We start from the raw sequence: 12,987 nt of genomic DNA on the forward strand, positions 1-12,987 counted from the left end.
GGGCTGCTTTTATATCCCCACCACCCACTTGCCCATCACCAAGTTGTTCTTCATATCCTTGCATTCACTCCCTGAGACCCATTTTACCGTGAGGACACAGTGCCCCACTTATATTTTGGACACTATCCTCCATTTGATTCCTTTTTTTTGCACTATTTATGTTTATATTATGGTAACTAAATGTCTTTTTGATGCCTGACACCACACTCTAACCATGGAAAGATAACTGACATGAACAGACGCTGAGAAGAGTGAAGCTATGGATGCATGTTATCTTGACCTATGCTATCGACTCAAATATCAATAGTGACTGCCTGTAAAGTTGTATAAAGCTACAGCAGTCAGTGTGAAAGGTGCAGAAAATGAAATAAATTAGTATACTTGCATTCAAATTTTGTTGAGTGGGATACTTATAAAAACATCCCCACAACTCTTGTGTAGTAGTGTATCTGCAATTCTAAGACAATAATTCTTGGGGACCTGTTCAGACAGGGGACCCAGCTATTTCTATGGGTAAAAGAGCTCAACAGTTGCAGAAGACAAAACCCATATTTCCTTCATAGAGAAATTATTTTAGCGATTATGTAACCCTTTCAAGACATTTTGTAGTGGTGTCCGAAAACATATACCACTTTTCCACCAGCATGAACCGGGTGCTGTTCAGAGATACTGCTATTGCAGCATTAGTTAGTGGAGATTATCTAGTGCGCTCATTCAATCCCAGAATGCACTGCAAGAAGAAGTGTACAACCCATGTACATCTACTATAGGGAACTGGCGATTTCAGATACAGCTCTGGAAAGAAGGAAACACAAGAAATTCAGGTTGCATTATTGAATTTCTGTTTATCCCTGTAAAGCTGCTTTAAAACATATGTATTGTATAAAGCACAAAATAAAAAAAGGTGATTTGACTTGTCTTGAAACACAAGAAACTGCCAAACAAGACATCAAAATAAAATTTAAATAACATGCGATTTAAATTTAAACGTATGTTGAGGCACTAAAATGTAAATGACTAAAATTCACAGCTGTGAGTCAGAAATATGCAACCAAACGTTAAAACCACACTTTAAAGATCTACTTGAAATAGTAGACCATCCAGGGACTTTTGGCATACTCTTTTCAATGTACTATGCTTTGGGACACACATTATAATCTCACATACTATTTAGGATGGATAGTATCCACATTGGGTCCCTCATAACACACCCGATTCAACTCATCAGTTCATTAGTAGAGACTGCAAGACCTGAAGTGGGTTAGTTAAGCAAGACATACAAAATGTGCAACGCTGTGGGTCCTCCAAGATGGGTCTGAAAACCATTAGTTTAGAGATGTTGACAACATGTTGACTCTAAACAACTCTGCTGTGGTTCATGTCAGAGTGAATGTGTCAAGAATAAACAAGGCTGAACTGGTGCAGTCAGTGATGGTTTGACCTACAACAAAAGCAGAGGCCATGAGAACAGCAGTACCATTACCAGCCTCATGGTGGTGACCTTCACCAAGTGAAGGGCTATGTTGCTTGAAGTTCTGGACAGGGCTTTATTGTGGACTAGGACCCACCAAATCGCCAGGCCACATGGCTCACAACAGCAGAGGCTGACTACTAAGACTCAAAAACTCTTAAACTTGACAGTTGTAAGTAAATATGTGAGATACTTCTTGATCTCAAACATGCATTACTTTTAAAGGATTTTTTCCTCTAAATGAACAGTGTATATAGAGTCTAACCAAATACCAATATTTATTTGATTTACTGATTGCCATTTTAATCTACCTATTTCTATTTTGCAGAACCGGTCAAAAGTTTGGAAACATTACTATTTTGAATGTTTTTGAAAGAAGTCTCTGATGCTCACCAAGCCTGCGTTTTTTTTATTTTTTATCAAAAATACAAAAAACAACAACAAAAAAACAGTAAAATTGTGAAATATTGTTACAATTTAAAATAATGTTTTTCCATTTTAATATACTTTAACATATAATTAATTTCTGTGATCAAAGCTGAATTTTCAGCATCATTACTCAGTCTTCAGTGTCACATGATCCTTCGGAAATCATTCTGATATGAAGATTTATTATCAGTGTTGTAAAGAATTGTGCTGCTTAACATTTTTTTTATAGCGTAATACTTTTTCAGGATTCTTTGATGAATAATAATAATAAAAAAACAGCATTTATTTAAAATAGAAATCTTTTGTGACAGTATACACTTACTATTCAAAAGTATGGGGTCAGTAATTTTTTTCTTTATTTATTTTTTTTGAAAGAAATTAATACTTTTATTCAGCAAGGATGTGCTAAATTGATAAAAAAGTGATATTAAATATTTATATTGTTAGAAAAGATTTCTAATTTGAATAAATGCTGTTCTTATATCATTCGAGAATATGTAACAAAATGTCAAATCAGAATAGTAAAAAATGCTGCAATAAAACAGGTTAAATACTGTGGTGTCATGGTATTATTTAAAATGACAAATGGTAAATTTCATGAAACCAAAAATGTTTATGCACTCAGAAGAATTGCACAATGTTGCTGGATTGCTTGATTAGTGGGTTTTATTGTTACAAACACTTGGGGAATTAAGTTGTCATGTAGTTTTTTAAGTTTCATTTAAAAAAGGGGGTAAAATATACCATCTGGATCAGACTTTTGCTGACCTTCCTAATTAGAGAGATTTTGTTCCTCTGTTTTACCAGGGCAATGTTTTCCCAGTGTAGTCCATGAATAGACCGTGCTTCTTCTCGGTAAGGCTGTTAATGACACGCAGCATTCCCTCCACACTTTCTCTGGCGTCGATAGGGGCCTGTTGGACAAAAAGGGGACAAAAACATACAGTTAAATTAGTGTTGTAAGTTGTCAAACAGAGACTATCAGTGTGCATTTGTGATATTAGCCTTAGTTTGTGTTTGTGTTCTCAGAGACTCCAGAGTCATTTGAATGAAAAACACTGATACTTTATGACTTTTCATTATGAGAACTGATTATAAACTAAAATTCAACCTAGCACACATTTTAAATGTCCTCCATATTTAACATACTTGTGTATTCTCTTTAGGGTTCTCATAGACCCCATAATGAATTGATGCAATTCATTTTCACAAGCTAAGATGCTTTGATTGGTGTACCCGAGTGTTTTATGTTTATGTTATGTTTGATTTTTCTCCAGTGTGTTTTGTGGAGGTTAAATTTACCCCAAACAAAAGTAAAATAACTAATGGACAAGTCAAACTGCATGGTGAAAGGATAAAAAATAACAACAACTGACTATTGGGGTTTGATTAAGTAAGAGGAACAGATAGAAAAGGGACAAATTTGTTTTTAAGGCAAAACAGTGAGTCTGCTTTATTACTGAATCCAGATTTACCTGATCTCCCCCATGTTCGTCCTCACCCATCCTGGGTGAATGGAAATGCAGAGGATCTCATCTGCTTTTAAGTCCCTAGCATTCACGGTCAACATGTTAAGACTTGCCTGAAAGGAAAACAGATGCAGAAAGTTAATGGAATCATTTTGTTCACACTGAACCTAATTCTAATTTGTTTTTCAGTTTTAGATATACCAAAACATTCAGATTTTTGCTGCCCTTGCATACCTTGCTGATACTGTATGGGAAGAACGGGAATGGCACTGGAAGTGAAGGAAAGATGCCCATAGATGCTGCATCTGTGGAGATGTTGATCACAGCTGCTTTATCACATGACATCCCTGGTTTGCCACTGCTTGCAGATATGGCAGGTACTCCTGATTAAAGACATTCACAACCAAGTGTTTAGATATTTTAGATATATCAAGTCTTGCTTTATCTCCAAAAAGCTCTTTCCATTACCCTAATGACAAATAAAGGTCCTAACATGTTGGTGTTGAAGGCGTGGATCATGTCCTCAACAGTGGTGGTCCACATTGATTTTGAAGGCAACACTGCAGCATTATTTATGATCAGGTTCAAACCATTCTTGCCAAGTAGAGAACCCACTTTCTTGGCAGATTCTTTGATACTGTGTGGATCAGCAACATCTAATAGAAGCAATCATTGCAGAAAAATTGCAGTCCTAAAGTAATGTGTTATTTAAAATATCAAAAAACAACTGCCATTTTAAAACATAAATGCACATTTACCAAGGTGCTCAAGGGTGATGGCACCAGGATGCTTTTTGACCAGTTGCCTCAGTGCCTGAATTAGAAAAATAATATGGATGAATACAGATTTCTTTAGCTGTCTTCTGTCCTGAGCTCTTGAATACTCACCTCGGAATTTGTCCCATCTGGGTCAAGACATCCAGCAAAAACTTTTGAGCAATGGGCCTCCAGGAGTTGCTTGACCATTTCTAGACCCAAGCCTCGGTTGGCCCCGGTCACGAGAACACTGCAAGCCTTTAATGTCGCCATGTTCAAAGACGATCAGTCTGATCTCCCAACCTGCCTCTTTATAGAGCTGTTTATATGGAGCAGAGTTGACTCCACACCCGATTTCAAACACATTTATATGAGGAATATACTTGGATGCTTTCCAAATAGCTTAATATTTAATATCAAGGAGTGAGATTATAGGTTAAAGATCCACAACGCCTATACTGCAGCTGGATTGAAGCAAAGTTCTTTTAAGAAAAGTCTGTGCCTGTCTTGGTAACGTCCTATTATGTTATAGGCAATAAGCATGCAAGTACAGTACATCTACTTAAGTGGGGAAAAACCAAAATCACCAAGATAGGCTAAGATAAAAGGATCACAAATGACCTCAAGATCACCAGAGAAAGAGATTGAAGAACATTATATTGTGTCTGGTTTTTGAGTGTATTTAATTTACTAATATAACTACTTTAATATAACATTACTTGTGATCTATAAATACTAATATGTTGTTATGAATAATTTAGAATTTATTTAATTTTCAGAAAGAAACAACAAATCATAAATGAACATCCCACAATATTATTACCCCAATCAACCCCTACTCCCTCAAACAGCTTAAACAAATTCCAATTAAAGAAAAAAATTCAGCCAACACATTAACCAAGAAGGGATGCCATAGTTTGTCAAAGAACACCAAAGTGTGTGATTATTATTATTTTATTTTTTTTCCAGTTTAATGCAAGTGAACCCTTCTTTGATCCACATTTCAAAGGAAGGGAGTGAGACATGTTTCCATTTCAAAAGGATGACATGTCTCCCTAGTAAGGTTGTAAAGGCTAGAGCCTTTTGGACTGGCAATGAAAGGTCAGCAACAAGTGATATGCTAATTATAGCTGAAAGTTTATTTAGGTCGAGACTTCTGCAAGGCATCCTGCAAAGTTTTAAATATTTGATGTCCCATAATCAAATAATTTCGGACATTCTCACAACATATGATTGAGATCCACCAGTGAATGTTTGCACCGATGCAGCATTGACAGAATAGTATATTGACATTAGCATTGTATCAGGCCATGTATTGTACATATTGATGATGTATTAACAAAGTTGAAGAATTGAACTTGCACAAATTGCACAGTGACCACAATCCAACTTGGGGGAGAGGTTAGTAGACTCACACCAAAGACTTCTAACCAAATCTCAGAGATGAAGGTTTATGGATGAGGACATTCGACCATCTCTGTTAGCCGAAGATATGTTATTCCTATGGCTCTGTCCCTCTAGACCAGGAATGGGCAAACTTGGTCCTGGAGGGCCACTGCCCTGCAGAATATAGCTCAAACCCTAATCAAACTCACCTGAACCAGCTAATCAATGCCTTCATGATTACTAGAATACTACAGGCAGGTGAGTTTTATCAGGGGTGGAGCTGAACTCTGCTGGGCAGTGGCCCTCCAGGACCGAGTTTGCCCATCCCTGCTCTAGACCCAAAACTTTGACATGGCCATCAACTAAACTTGCTCACTTGCCTTTAGAGCATCAAGACTTAGGCCACTCATGTCTGCGTCAAGTTGCTGTTTGTGGTAGTTCACCATTGTATGTAATGATTTCAACCTTGCCTTAAAGGTCAAAAATGCAGATTTAAACACTCTTTAAGCAATGTCATCAGAGTGGGAATATCTGCTAATGCTTGTGCATTGTCCTTAATGTCTTCTTTCTTGGCTTGTTTAAATTTCAAGGCCATTTTTTTCATTAAAAATAGCTAAACTAGAGTGCTAAAGTGTTGATGGGCTAAAACGACTTTATGGCGAAGACTGCGCTCAGTGTTACTATTCCATATACAAGCATGCAAACCAGAATTCCTGCATAATTTATATTATATCACTTTATATGATAATTTTGTAATATGTTTTTTTGTGCAATACTTTTCTAAAGACTCTTACTGTGAAATTGACTTGATTCCACTGTGTCTGTATTCATAGTTTCTATTTCTGTTACTTCCTGGTTTGATCAGTTTCCTTGTTTGGTATGGAAATATGTTCTTGTTTTTTTCCATGGTTACTTGTAATGCACATCTTTTAGTTCATTTGCTTGATGGTCTGTTTGTTGCTTGAAACAGATTTGTCTGTTATTACCTTCTGTGATTATGTGGAGTGGTTGCTTCAATGTGGATCCCCCTTCTCAGTGGGTGAGTTGAAGGAGGATCTCGACTATCCCATGTCCGCACCAGCCCCAGAGCTCCCCCCGAGCCACCCCTGCCTGTCATCACACCTGCCCTGGATCCTGAGCAAACACACTGCTACGTATGGACCCTGAGTCAGTGCACAAGTCCGCCACGGACCCTGAGTCAACATTCCCGCTCATTACAAACAATCATCCAGAGGCCTTGTTCATTTTGGAGCCAGCACCCACCGCTTTTTCTACCCTGGAACCAGTGCTCACCATCTTATCTGTCCTAGAGCCAGTGTTTATTGACCTGTCCATCCTGTATTTAATTCCGACCCTTATTGCAATTCCTCCTTTGCTGGACCTGTTTGGATGAAGTCTCTTGTTCCATTCAGATTCCTTTCCTTTCCTCTGCCCCTGGTTCTTTCCAGCCCAGTGATCTCCCTTGTTTCGCCCAGGTAAGCATTTCCAAAAAGCCTCGTAAGCCTAAGTTGATCATACCTCCATTGGTTTCAATGGAGCTACGATCAACTTAGGCTTGCAATGCTTTTGGGAAATACTGCCCAGGTACGTAGCCCTTCCTCTTCCACTGGTCCTGTCCAGCCCAGTAAACTACCTGGTTCTGCTCAGATCCCTAGCCCTTCCTCCTCTACTGATCCCGGTCCAACCCTGTGAACTCCCAGCCTCTCAGCTTAGACAGTTCAACCCTCCAACTCCACCTTGTCCCTCTGAACAAATTACTCCACCTGGGCCCCATGACCCTTTGGCTTCACCATGGATCTCTGATGCCTTGGGTATACAGTACATTGGCCCTTCACCACTATGGTTCCACTTGGTTCCTCCATTCTTCCAGCTTCTCTGTTGCCCTTGGTCCCATTGACTCCACCTCAGTGCTCTGATCCCCTGGCACCACCTTGGTCCTCCAAGCTTCCGACATCATCCAGGTCCTCCATCCCTCCGGCTTTGCCTTGGTCTCCATCTCCTCCTGCTCCACCTTGGTCTTCTGATTCTTTTGGCTCAGGCTTCACTGTGGATTTCCATCCCTTTGGCTCTGCCACACTCTTCCTCTCAGCTGATTGACTTGTGGGCATCACTGTGGTCCTCTCTTCTGCCATGGTCTCCTCCTCTGCTGGCTCCACCACTGAGGTCTCCTCCTCCGCTACAGCCATCAGCTCTGCCAGTCCTGCCATACCATGCAATTGCTCCTCCTTCCGTTCCGCAAAAGTATACCATGACCTCCACCTACCTGCACTTTTTTGTTTACTAGTTTAGTAGGGATAATATTACGTGCTTCTGTTTCTGTTCCATTTTGTTACAAAAACTCTTATTTTGAAGTTTATTTAATGAGTTGGTATTCATAATTAGTTTACTGCCTAGTTTGATCGGTTTCCTTGTTTAAGTATGCTATTGTTTGGTTCCATCCTTACTTATTATGCACACCTGCTTCCTGTTAAGTTGCCTGATTTCCTCTGTATACAATCCACTGTGTTTCTTTAGTTCTCTGGTGGTTGTTGAAAAGCTTTTGCATGTATGTTATATTCTTCAACTTCCTGGATATCTTTGAGGATTACTTAAAGCATTAATTCAAACTGCAGTTAGGTCATCAACTTCTTCCTTTTATGCATGTCATGATCCCTGCCTGTGTCCCCTGTCTTCATTGTTGGGTTCACCTTTTGTTTCCCTGCTGCTGTTCCCTTGTTTGTTAACATGGACACTTATTGAACCACACCCCCTTATTACCTTGTTAAGCACGTTTGTTCCTGTGTATAAGTAGTGTTGGTGTCTCACTTGTGGTTTGTCAGTTGTTGAATGTAATCCTGTGTTCTTGGATTCCTGGTGTTTTCCCTCGTGTTTGCTGAAACCTGTGTTTGCTGATACCTGTGTTTTTCTATTTTATGGATTACTGGAATAAATTGTAAACTGCACATGGATCCTCTTCTCTGCCTGCTTCCTTGTACCCCTGCAAAACGTTACAGAACGACTGACCACTATGGATCCAGCAGTAATGAGTCCGGGAAGTGTGTGATGGGAAATGGAGTCCGTGATAGTGACAATAGTCCGGGGTGGAGTGCCCTCTAGTGGCTGTCAAGGGCACTCCAGCAGGTGATCATGACAATGCACAACACACTATTATATTATTTCCTCTCTATAGGGATCTAAATGGAGTTTCATGACATTGCCACTTCAAGAGCTCTTATCTTAAAGCTCTTAACAAATCTGGACTGCAGTTCCATTATCATATACTTTATGTTTAGAATGTTTATTCTGATAGTTCCATCATTTAGTTCTATATTCAAAACTATATTTATCAACAGCTGAATATTTTTTTTTTAATTTCTGTTTCTATTTTGTGCTTTATTGCACAGCTGTTCTGATTATTTTATTTTGATTGATTCATCATGACATTCTGCAGACAAATATATGAAGAGTTCAGATGCAAAAGCCGCTAAACGCCATCTCTGTCAAAAATGAGATAATGACATTGAACGAATGCTTACGTCACATAGTACACGTTCAACAAATCACGTGCTTCAAATCCTCTAAATCGCAGCGTCAGCCCATTCAGAAATATCGGTTTGTTGGCAAAAGCCTCTAGACGCCACTTCCCTTTGGCAGCAAAAGCCGCTATATTCCGAGAACCAATCAGAAGGCGCGAATCGAATCATATGATTTCGAGCGGTTTCAATATAGCGGCGCGCTGAGGAGATTTTTTTAGATTCAGATTCAGATTCAGATTTTTAAAATAAAAGATGGAGTACGATGAAATGGATCAGCCTGTCCTACTAACATTGAATGGCAGAAGAAAACGTTATTTACCTCAAAACTCCGCCTGTCATAAGGCCTTGGTCGCAATTGTATCATGCACTCATAACAGTTCTTCGTGCAGTGCCGTTACTTTGAAGGAATTGGATTTATTATACATCAAACAACAGCTCTATTTCGCCAAAGACAAAGTCAAACAAGATGCTATTCTTCTGTCTCATACGGAAGCTGTGCCATATAAACGGAGGAGGCAAAAAGTGGAGGCTGAATAGAAGAGACGTGTTAGATCCCTGTGTAAAGAGGTTTGTCTACTGTTTAGTTTTGAAATGATTGTGCTATCATCTTTTTCAGGGTTTCTAGTTGCATCTTTAGTCATTTTTCAACTATTTACCATGACTTGCCACAAATAGGTGGATTTCTAGGTTTTTGCAAAATAAGCACAAGTGGATTTAGCTGGTTTTGACGCAAAAGAAAATCGAACTTGTTAAAAACCAATAAATTGTCTAGAGTGACATTTTTGAAGAAAAAAAAAAAAAAAATTCACTAGCTAATAACCTTATCATTACCTTTAAAATGAAACTGATGGATTTAGAGGGTTTTGCATCTGAACTCATATTTGTATAAAGAGTACTAAGGGTATGATGGTTAACTCCGGTAACTGATTTCCTAGCTGATGCTAAGCTGTAGGTTTTACCTGTTAAATTGTTCTACTAGTATACTGCACTACAGAGAGTATTTTGTTTATTAACTTCTCTCCCTGATTCAACAGTGCATTTAGTTGATAGTACAGTCATTTCAGCATACATAGCATATACATAAAAAAGGGACAGTGCTTTTTGGAACAGTGTGTTTTATTGATATTTAGATATAAAGTTGTCATGTGTCTGTCATAAACGTCAAATGTGTGTCCTGAAATTAAGTGCTAATGATTAGGTGTGCCCTTTTATGACAAATAGATAAAATAGGGCAGTTTGGACCTGGATCTTGACCTCTCATATGGCAGTGAATTTGTTCTTCTGGTTTACCAGGTGACTGTTTCTCCAGTGTAGTCCAAGAATCCACCATGCTGCTTTTCAGTAAGGCTGCCAATGACACGCAACATCCCTTCCACACTTTCTTTCGGTTCAATAGTTGCCTGTTGAAAAACAAACATGCATGAGACTCATAATATGCAATATTAAAAATAAATATAGCTTCGATCTGCAATTAATTACAGCATAAACACACCAATGTGATGCAATGGATTTGTGTAATCATATTACTCTTAGTGAATAAAGGAAAAATAGTTTAATGGCAATAGTAGATTATAAGCAGATTTTTTAAAATTAAAATGTCTGTAATTAAAAGCAACATTAAATAGAACATGTAGGCCTACTTAAGGAATCTACACTCACATCATCTCCACCCAGTTCAGTCTTCACCCATCCTGGATGAAGGGCCATGCAGAGGATCTCATCTGCCTTTATCTCCTCAGCAGCCAACACAGTCAGCATGTTAAATCCTGCCTGTTAGGTAAACAGCATTTGAGATATCCATCAACTCATACCATTAATACTTCACGGGCAATGAATTACACCCAGTTTAAATAGAGCCTAAGCAGGACTTCAGTGTACCTTGCTCACGGCATATGGCAATGTTGGGAACTGGTTGTATATGGAAGGTATTCTGGTCATGGAACCTGCAATAGTGGAGATGTTGATGAAAGCTGCTTTATTACAGGACATTCCTGGTGTCCCACTGGCTTTGGCCGCTATTTGTAGATATGGTAGGTACTCCTACATAAAAGAGAAAGAGTTATTAAAAGTTTATTTGACACATACTCAATGAGAGTAGTATTAAAAAGACTCAAAAACTATTGGCACAAAGTGTTGCATACAGTAGATTATTCTGAAAAATAGGCTAATTCATTTTACTATAGTAAAACTATAGTCTAGAAAAGAAGTTTACTTATTGATAGGGCAATATCATGATTCATTACTAGATACAGACCCAACGCATCAACTATTAGTAATCTGTAGCAACTATAATCCACTGATCAACCAAGTGGTAGCTCACTTAAATAATGGTGCAGCAGTGTCTTTGGGACTAGATGGTCTGATTAAGCTGAAAGACCAGCTAAGGCTTGTTTCACATGTTTATTTTGGTACAGTGCCATAGACTTTACAAACTCTGGCACATCCAGTTACTAGTTCTTCCCCAGAAACACTCATTTTAACAGCCAATGTTCTGGTGGCACAAAAGTGAAAGCCCCAGCCTAAAGATTTAGCCAGCAAGCCACTGCACTAACACATTGCATAATTTCATGACTTTCATTAGAGAAATTGTTGTGTTTGAGCTTCAAATAATCCTTTTTACATTACCCTAATGATTAGTAAGGGTCCTATAACGTTGGTGTTGAAGGTGTTCTTCATGTCCTCAACACTGCTGGTCTGAATGGTGCCATTTGCCACGATTGCAGCATTATTCACAAGAAGGTTCAAACCGTTCTTTCCCACGAGAGAACCCACTTTCTTGGCAGACTCTTTGATACTGCATGGATCATCAGCATCTAATAGTAACAGAACAAATAGAAGTGCTAAAATAAATCAATGCAATGAAGTGGTAAATCTCAAAATCCATTAACAGCAGAAATTTAAAATGCATCAAGAAGGACACGTGCACATTTACCAAGACGTATGATTGTAATCACATTTGGATGCTTTTTTGCCAGCTCTCTCAATGCCTTAAGAAAGATAATATGCAAAGTTAAACAAGGTACAATTGGATTTCTCCTAGTATTTTCTAATTGTGTTGGTTCTTTATAACTCACCTCAGACTTTGACCCATCTGGATCACGGCAGGTAGCAAAAATATGTTTTTGATGAGAATCCTCAGAGAGTTGCTTAACAATTTCTAAGCCCAAGCCCCGGTTAGCTCCTGTGATCAGGATTTTGTATGCTTTCAATGCTGCCATGTTCTTAAAGTTATCAGGCTGCTTCTGTCACCAAATCTGCCTCTACCTGAGCTTTTTATATGAACTCAAGTGAACTCCACGCCCATTTTGTATTGCGCTGTGTCATACTGTATGTGTTATTGAGGTTAAGGGGAAACGATAAACATAGATGGAGAAATGAATGAAAAAAAAAAATCATGATGACATTTTTCATTTTGACTGTTGATATCAATTCAAATATTAACAATGACTGCTCGTTTCTGCTTGTTAATGCAACAATAATACACCTGGGTGGAATATAGTGGTTGCTTATTCAAATAAGGGTGCAGTCTCTACAAACATAAAAACATCTGTAAAACTCTATGTAGTAGTAGAACTGGAATTTTTCACCATTGCATTTTTCATGTTAACGAGCATCAGAATGGAGAAGAAAGGCGATTTAAATGATTAGTTCACTTTCAAATAAAATTTTCCTGATAATTTACTCACCCCCATGTCATCCAAGATGTTCTAGTGAAACGATCGGTCATTTTGAAGAATATGAAATTGCGGTTTTGCCGGAACCACTTGGAAGGCAATTATTTGTTTATATAAAGCATATACATTTACTTTTTTTTTTTCTAAAATGACCAAACGTTTCACTAGATAGGACCCTTATTCCTCGTCTGGTATCATTTAAAGCCCTTTGAAGCTGCACTGAAACTGTCATTTTGACCTTCAACCGTTTGAAGGCCATTGAAGTCCACTATAAGGAGAATAATCCTG

The 12,987-nt window shown here is 38.4% G+C and overlaps 1 protein-coding gene and 1 pseudogene across 1 annotated transcript; both read right to left on the reverse strand.

The window, feature by feature from the left end:
* Positions 1–2,467: 2,467 nt before the first annotated feature.
* On the reverse strand, positions 2,468–4,397 carry LOC137009689 (C-signal-like; annotated as a pseudogene).
* A 5,747-nt stretch (positions 4,398–10,144) lies between these two features.
* LOC137009682 (C-signal-like) lies at positions 10,145–12,307 on the reverse strand. The gene is made up of 6 exons (XM_067372121.1): positions 12,100–12,307; positions 11,958–12,012; positions 11,651–11,838; positions 10,904–11,065; positions 10,685–10,795; positions 10,145–10,425 (listed from the first exon to the last, which is right to left on the reverse strand). The coding sequence occupies exons 1-6, from the start codon at positions 12,241–12,243 to the stop codon at positions 10,312–10,314; spliced, it is 774 nt and encodes a 257-aa protein (XP_067228222.1). The 5' UTR covers positions 12,244–12,307; the 3' UTR covers positions 10,145–10,311.
* Between the last annotated feature and the right edge of the window lie 680 nt (positions 12,308–12,987).

The sequence above is a fragment of the Chanodichthys erythropterus genome, chromosome 3 (genome assembly GCF_024489055.1).
Source record: "Chanodichthys erythropterus isolate Z2021 chromosome 3, ASM2448905v1, whole genome shotgun sequence".
NCBI classification, from domain to species: Eukaryota; Metazoa; Chordata; class Actinopteri; order Cypriniformes; family Xenocyprididae; genus Chanodichthys; species Chanodichthys erythropterus.